At 34.9% G+C, this 8,570-nt stretch overlaps 1 protein-coding gene across 1 annotated transcript; it reads right to left on the reverse strand.

Annotated features, from left to right (window-relative positions):
* Positions 1 to 5,309: 5,309 nt before the first annotated feature.
* On the reverse strand, positions 5,310 to 8,131 carry LOC145153326 (lipoxygenase 2, chloroplastic-like). The gene is made up of 7 exons (XM_079075465.1): positions 7,984 to 8,131; positions 7,587 to 7,904; positions 7,410 to 7,495; positions 7,208 to 7,318; positions 6,734 to 7,035; positions 6,352 to 6,618; positions 5,310 to 6,237 (listed from the first exon to the last, which is right to left on the reverse strand). Exons 1-7 carry the CDS (start codon positions 7,994 to 7,996, stop codon positions 5,478 to 5,480), a joined length of 1,857 nt encoding a protein of 618 aa, XP_078931591.1. The 5' UTR covers positions 7,997 to 8,131; the 3' UTR covers positions 5,310 to 5,477.
* Positions 8,132 to 8,570: the final 439 nt, after the last annotated feature.

Below are 8,570 nucleotides of genomic sequence, written 5' to 3' on the forward strand. Positions count from 1 at the left end.
TTTACGCTCTCCTTGGCCATCGCCTCGAATGAACTCCAAATCTTTCTTTCTCAGCGACCTGAGGGCACTTGGCGTTTTCGATGGCAGGTAACACTGTACAAATTACAAATAGATTAAGGGATATTAATGGCTGCCATATATACACCATTGCGATCTACTAGTAAACAGAAACATGTTATATATGTAAATTAAACCTTGTCAGCGAAGAAGATCCTCCTTTGGTCGTTATCATAACTGGAATGAACCCATGAATTACATGTGAAGGTAACTTTTTTAGGTTTGTCGACTTTAATTTTCTGTATATATATCTTGTTGCGGTAGTCATTCTCAACCAGCACAGCTCCGATCTCCCCAAAATCATCATCGACGTCAAACTCGAAGGTGTATTGCCCACCTAAGTGATCATAGGGTGCTTTCACTGTCATCCTCTTCGGCTTACCTTGGGCTGTATCAAAATCAACTCCAATTTTTATACCATATTATGCGTGTATATATATATATATATATATATATATATATATATATATATATATATATATATATATGGGAAAAGGGAATATACATTACAGCCCCACCTAAGCTTATGTACTAAACCTCTTGAAAATACATTGTTTTACTATATAAAGATTACGGTTAATGGATTCACGATTAATACTTCAAGATGTAAATTCAAGATCGACACAATAGGGTTTAGGGTTTAGGGTTTAGATTTAGGGTTTAGGGTTTAGGGTTTAGGTTTAGGGTTTAGGGTTTAGGGTTTAGGGTTTAGATTTAGGGTTTAGTGTTTTGGTTTAGGGTTTCGGGTTTAGATTTAGGGTTTAGGGTGTAGGTTTACGGTTTAGGGTTTAAATTTAGGGTTTAGGGTTTAGGTTTAGGGTTTAGTAATGTTCACTTGGGTGAAGTAATAAACGATAATTGAGGAAAGAAAACAGAGATGGTAAAACGATAATGAAATAATGAAATGTTGTGGAGGATGATATATTTACCAAGTGAAACCAAACCGGGTATATTTAGCATGTTAAAACGACATATTTTAGAAGTTTAATACCTAAGCTTAGGTGGGGTTGTAATGTATATTCCCTATCCCCTATATATATATATATATATATATATATATATATATATATATATATATATATATATATATACACACACACACACACGTAAGATAAGGTATACAGTATTTGATTAAAGCTTAGTATATAGTTCATTTAAAAAAATATGAAAATTCTAAACATTTGAAAAAGTTTGAATTTATAAGAAAAATTAGAAAAATATTGAATTATTAAATTAAAGTGTTTTTTTCTCTTTTAAATTTAAATAAATAATTTAGATAAATAAACAAAGGAAACTAATGAACTTTTAGTTTAAAAATGTTAAAATTAGAAGGAAAATCAATTATTGAAATTGATATGCATTTATTATTACATTTATTGGAATTATTATATTTAAATATTATGTAGAGTTTAATAAAATAGGAAAAACCACAAAATGCCATGTGAAAAAAATTTAATTGAAAATAAACACATTATTACATGTGGCCAAATCAATGAGAATGTGACATGTGACAAAAAAAATTATTTATTAGAGTAAGATTAAAAAAAGCGACTTTACGTTTTTTCTCATAAATATTTTATGGTGACATTGACATAGTTACCATGTTATATTTATAAATTTGATGCAGTAATGCTAAAAGCACATAATTTTTATTTCATAAGCCCTCATCACAAAAAGTGAGTTGTAATGGACCTATTAAGTGTAGGACATTTGTTATGGATTTCGGAAATTTAAGTGCATGATGTTAGTGAATTATATTGTGTATTTTTATGCTTTGTATTCTCGGCCCACATATATAATCCGGCCCAAAGTTTGTATATAAGTTTACTATATGTTGCCTGTTAACGAGAGGATGATCTTTGCATGTTTTTAGAGGCAATCCTTTGCTAAATTATCTATCTCTTCCTTTTAACCACGACTCGTCCTATGATATTTGATGTCCGGGGCAAAACAAAAACAAAAGGCCCCCTTCAAATTACCAAAATTTATATAATAATTAAATCTAAGTTAATTTTTTTCGAAGAATCTTGGTAATAGACAAACTAATGATCATAAATAAAAATATTTAGTGATTTATTACAAAAGATTGTTAATATACAAAATTATATGTAAATAACTTCAAATGAATTTTAAAGAAAATAATTAGAAAAATGTCAAAATCAATACTATTACGTAACATTCAAATAAAATCAAACATATAAACCATCTAGCCTACTATGTGTTATTATTTTTTTTATTGTTTATTGGATATAACTTTAATATAAATTATAAATGAAATCAAAGTAAAAAATAGGAAGAAAAAACAGAAGCAATTGAGAAAAAGGATAACCGAACATATTAAAAAAAAGGATTAAGTAAGTGGTAAAAACTAAAAAGGCTGCTACTCCAAGGAATCGAATACGCGTGCCTAATCAAATGAAAAGATGATCTTACCAAGTCAGCTAGAGTCAATTTCACATTATAAGCAGGCAGAATTTAATATTATAAAATACCTACTCATATAAATTTGGGGCCCTCAAGTTGATATGGGCCCTGGGCAGTGGCCCAGCTTGCCCTCCTCTTTAACCGGGCCTGAAAATTTATATAAAATTATGAACATTAAAACGTACATTCTACTCACCGTCGACAATCAATCTCTCACACACACACACACACACACACACACACACATATATATATATATATATATATATATATATATATATATATATATATATATATATATATGGGAAAAATTAATATGTGGCTGTTATGTACCTAAACTTAGGTATAGAACCTTTTAAACGACTTAGTTTTAAATAAAACAAATCCAATTTCATTTTCTCTTAATTTTGTAGTAATATAATACTATTGAATTGAGTTAAATTATGGAATGAAAAAGATCATATATGTATCTTTTTTTTTTGCAAAAAAAATCATTGAAGTTTATAGGAAAAGTAAAAAACCAATATTTTTTAATGAATATAACTCAAACATTTTGTCATTCAATTGAAAAACTATATCCAATGATTTGTGAAAACCTTGATTGAGTTATTGCATGTTATTCTTTTATCTTTTGTTATATTAGTTTTAATTTAAAATTTAGTATGGTTGATTAAATGGTCATTATTTTTAGTGTTTTAAGTTCTTAGACATAATGAAAAAAAAAAAACATAAATTTGATCGGTAATGTAGCAAGTCACGTGATTCAGGAATAATAGTAAGTGAGATATCATGATTAGTTTGTCATATATAGATCAAAACTACATATTTTGTAGGGTTCTACTTATAAGCTTAGGTACATAATACCCACATATTCCCTAAGCCCTATATATATATATATATATATATATATATATATATATATATATATATATATATATATATATATAACACTTTATCTTCATTTTACACTTCTACAAAAAAATTTCTTCTACTTTCTTTATATTTTCTTCAAAAAATGGACTCAAACCAAAATACCCCACCCACTCCAAACACTCCAAATGATTATTAAACATACATGCAATTGTTGAACACTCCACTCCACCAACAACCTTTATTCACTAACCTTCCATACAACCCATAATTCTTCCAACAACAATGACCACAACAACAATTCATTCGACCCTACTTCACTCAACCCCAATTCCAAGGTTTTCAACAACAAACTTCTCAACACTTCCAAACACAATCATCTCAAGTCCTATTATCTCAATCCCCAACTATGAACCTCGGCAACGATGATGAACGGGGTCCAAGAAAAACCACAACCATCTCGAAGAAGGCAACCAAAAGCAAAAGGGAAAAAGAAAACAGTGGCTTGGAACAAAAAAGAGGAAAAAGATTTAGCGAAAGCTTGGATTTTCATATCGTGTGACTCGAGAAGAGGCAATGCGCAATCCGAAGAAAGTTCTTGAATCGTGTTTTGGATCACTTTCACACGCTACTTGGAAGGCAAACGGATCGTTCGTACGACGCGGTTAATGGAAAATGGCGTGATCTACGCACGGCTTGCACAAAGTTTAATGACATATTTGAAAATCTAAAAAATATGCATAAAAGTGGTTGCAATGACTTCAACATTTTATCAACCGCGTGCTACCAATTCAAAGTTACCAACAATGGTAAACCTCTCGGTCACCAAAAAGCGTGAGAAGTTTGTCGTAACGGCACAAAATGGGTCCTTAATCTGGAGATGTCGCATTCGGACTCGACCACCGGCTCCAACAAAAGACCAAGAACTTCCGATTCGGATGCAGGTTTTGGGTTAGACCTCAATGATGGATTCGATGTTGCCGATGCAGAGGGTTCAGGAAGTCCAACTTCGTCGACCACCGGGAAGGGACAAAGCAAAACGGGCGGCGTCTTCAAGCGGAAAAGCAATCGCAACTAGCGACGACGGGCTTGTGGAATCCATCAACGGAGGAAGATCGTTGCCAAAAAATCACTCTTAGGCTAAAGGGAGTGGTAACACTCCTAGCATCTTGCCATATCAGCTTTTTGAATGCCACGTCAAGTTTTTCTCTTAGCATCTAATATTTAGCATTTGATAGGGAGTGGTGGTGTGTTATTTTAATAAAGTTTAGTTTGAAAAAAAACTTAAAAAAAGAATAGATAAAAAGGAAACAACCAATCATAATTCACATAACTATTTTCTCTTTCCTCTCTCTTCTCGCCACCTCTTTGGCGAGACACTTCTGGCGAGTTTGCTAGCAAATGATAAGGAGTGGGTAAGACTTTACTAGCAAGGGAGGTGGCGAGGCTTAGCACCTCCCACTCCCTCAAGCCTTACCGATCTTCAAATCATAAACACAAAGCCCCAATCGAATCTCGACATGGAAAATCTAGCGATATTTCTCAAAATCCAACAACAAGTCCGCGATAAATATGGAAAGTAGGTTCTAATATTTATTTTTTACTTGGTATGTTTTATGTTTTTTTAAGTAATTTAGGATATAGATATATATATATATATATATATATATATATATATATATATAAAGTATTTTAGTATTTAAATTTGTGTGTTTTAAAATTAATGTAATGTGTTTTAATTTAATGTTTGTTTTTATACGAATTATTTTTTTAATTCAATCTAATAATGTAAAAAAATAAATAAATAAATAACGTGGAGTGGTACCCATTTCCAAGGGCTAGCGGTTTGGTAATGAGTATGTAGTAGACCTATGTAACAACACTTTTTGAATGGGTTTGATACACCATTCCCCTTGGCCTAAGCCTCGTTAACGAATCATTAATCAAGACAAAGTGGATTATTCTTAGAACCAAGATTCTTTTATTTCAAATTTCGTACATTGCAACTACTCGTGTTGTTAACAACAACACTAGGGACAAGACAAACAAACACAACAACATACTTAGTAATCTTATTAATGTAGCATCGGTCATCTCGAAAAGCTTTATTGCATGAAATGAGTGAACTAGATGGAGATGCTGTTTGGAACACCTTCTCCGGTAGGACCAGGTGCCGAAGAAGGCTTGAGAAGCTTGTATGGAACCAACCCTGCACCACTTCGGTTTCTTAAATTGCGATTGGCATTATTTTTCTCTATGGTGCGTTCCATCTCATTAATCCTTTCACGAAACTCTTCATATGCGACCTTTATAGCTGGCTCCGCCTCAAATGGACCCTCTGCAGTTTTACCGATGTACTCCTCATCAGTGGCATGAGTCGATAAAACGTTTAGAACTGCCATGACTGTGGTAGCTTGCGATTTGGAAGGGAAGCATTTCAACAACGCAGCCTCAGGCCGGTCTAGGAATATCTGCCAGTCTTTATCTGTTGGGTCATCGTTAGGCATCTTGGTTCTAGCGATGGTTGGCCGGTTAGGGAAATAACCAGCATACTCGTATTGTCCGAAGTTCACAGCTGAATGTTGGCCAGAAGTAACCCATATGATAGTTGACACGATTCCAATCAAATCATCATGGGTTTTGAGTTGTGGCCACCATGGTTCATCTTTCTTATCGCCATGCCCAACTGTTCGAATCTCATGCCACCATGCTTGAAGCTCTTCATCAGATGCTACGAGACTTGCTTGTGGGTAGTAGTTGTTGACAAAAGACGTAACCCACTGTTTGATGGCATCCCAAAGGAGTAGACCGTCGTTTGCAAATGGATAGTCCTCGATTGTTAGTTTCAAACCATGTGGTTCAGTAGGATCTTTAACAGCCATACCCCTGTAAGATACAAAATATATAAAATAATTAACCAGCTATATATAGAGATGCGTGCCATACAAAAAGTGGAAAACCATAGTCGTCAAATTGCAAAGTTGCATAAATTAAGGGCACCTGCTTATCAAGTCAGCTGGAAGTGCCTCGTGATCAAAACGCCACAACTGATCATAGACGTCAGAGGAAAGGTGCATACAATATTTTCCAGGAGAGAATGTCGACTCTATAACACCACCGGCATTAATGAGAGATTGTCGAGCTAGGGCGTTGATCTTCAGGGTGTAACGAAAATGAGGGTGGAGTAGTCGTGCAATAGGATGCATTGTGCTAAGATTACGGTGGGAGGCAATGATGTAAGGCTCAGTTGCACAGTGAGTTCTTAGCCTGCATCGCCAAATCAAATCATGATAAGCTCACCTATAAATTAATGAGATCTAGGGAAAAACACACAAACGTGTGTAATTAAAGTATTATGAGTAAACAGGAACCGATACATTACCAATGGCTAACAAGCTGGTGAATACCGGAATCATGAGAAAGGACATGAGCTTTAGCTATCTTCCATAGCCAAGAACCAGTGGCACCCAAAGAAGGTGTGTACACATGCTTCCACTGTGGTTGCCATTCTGAAGACGGTCGAGTCAACTCTATGGCAACTGGGGTCAACGTTCCAGCAGGAGTAAGGAACATTAAAGTCCTTGAACCATATAGAGTTATCCCATCAATATCTCTTGTTCTATTTACGTATGGCAATAGTAGATCATGGTAATCCAACACGAACAATTTCTTTTGTTCCAAAGCCTGAAAAAACATGATTGATTTTCAAATTTACTACAACTTCACAATCGTAATAGCATCTCTAGTCTATAACATGACAATTATATATCATAATTAATGGTGTACGTAGTATTTGGTGTATTAAAAAGATATGAAGTTTCCATAAAGTAATTATCGGCCTTCTGTTTTTCATTACCTCCTCGAAAGTCATGAAACCTCCAATCACTCGCTCAACAATCTCCTTGGTGATTGCTGATTCAGGTGGCCCGTAAACTTTAGGGTCCAATTTACTCATCAATGGCCATTCCTGCACACACACACACAGTCACCTTATGATTTTTCATTAATTATATAACTATGTGTTGGAAAACACTCTTAATTTGTTGTGATATATATACCGTAACCAACTGTATGCTGCAAGGATTGACACCAGCAAGCATTTGTCGACTGAATTCATCATCACGGAGCCAAAAGAACGTGTCCCCTGCAATGTATAGAAAACCTTTGTAAGAAGCTGATCACAAACAACTTAATTAAAAAGAGTAAGTATAATGCATGTTTATATGCGAGCTTACTCTGGATAGTTTCAGGTGGATCAAACTTGATAAGGTCATCCACGGTGTCAACAACCTCATGGATAATTCTAGGCAAAACACTTGCAACATGTTTATCAGTACCATTAATAACAACTCCTTCGTCAAAAAGCGACTCTATATCCTGGAATAAACGAAAGTCTTCGTCTTTTCCTGTAAAAGCGGTGCCTAGACGGGGTATAACACCAATGAGCAAGTTATACAAAGTCCTCGCTCCAAATGATACCGACTTTATCTCTGAAAAATCTTCATCGATTGGTACATAAAACGGGTCTGAAGATCTTGTCTCCGTCAGCGGATCTGTTATTCAACATGTTTGAATTGTAAACAACCATCTTAGATATATCATTTAATGGGTTTGTTAGTTATATGTACGTACCTTTAGAGGACATTTTCCGACCAGTACGGCAGCGCCTAGGGTAAGGAAATTTCTTGCCACCGAGCACCGGCCGTGCAAGATCTGAGCTCTTATTGTCGGGATCTCCAAGGTCGTTGTATACATCATAATCGTAAATCCTCTCGAAATCTTTACGCTCTCCTTGGCCATCGCCTCGAATGAACTCCAAATCTTTCTTTCTCAGCGACCTGAGGGCACTTGGCGTTTTCGATGGCAGGTAACACTGTACAAATTACAAATAGATTAAGGGATATTAATGGCTGCCATATATACACCATTGCGATCTACTAGTAAACAGAAACATGTTATATATGTAAATTAAACCTTGTCAGCGAAGAAGATCCTCCTTTGGTCGTTATCATAACTGGAATGAACCCATGAATTACATGTGAAGGTAACTTTTTTAGGTTTGTCGACTTTAATTTTCTGTATATATATCTTGTTGCGGTAGTCATTCTCAACCAGCACAGCTCCGATCTCCCCAAAATCATCATCGACGTCAAACTCGAAGGTGTATTGCCCACCTAAGTGATCATAGGGTGCTTTCACTGTCATCCTCTTCGGCTTAC

The sequence above is a fragment of the Lactuca virosa genome, chromosome 1 (genome assembly GCF_052849685.1).
Source record: "Lactuca virosa cultivar CGN04683 chromosome 1, Lactuca_virosa_CGN04683_v6, whole genome shotgun sequence".
In the NCBI taxonomy this organism is placed as follows: Eukaryota; Viridiplantae; Streptophyta; class Magnoliopsida; order Asterales; family Asteraceae; genus Lactuca; species Lactuca virosa.

Bases quoted from the DNA above. Each gene is read 5' to 3' on its own strand.
- LOC145153326 (XM_079075465.1), bottom strand. The intron at 7,496-7,586 runs GTAAGCTCGCAT...TATACATTGCAG, and splicing joins TCCACCTGAAACTATCCAGA to GGGACACGTTCTTTTGGCTC. The intron at 7,319-7,409 runs GTATATATATCA...GTGTGTGTGCAG, and splicing joins GCAGCATACAGTTGGTTACG to GAATGGCCATTGATGAGTAA.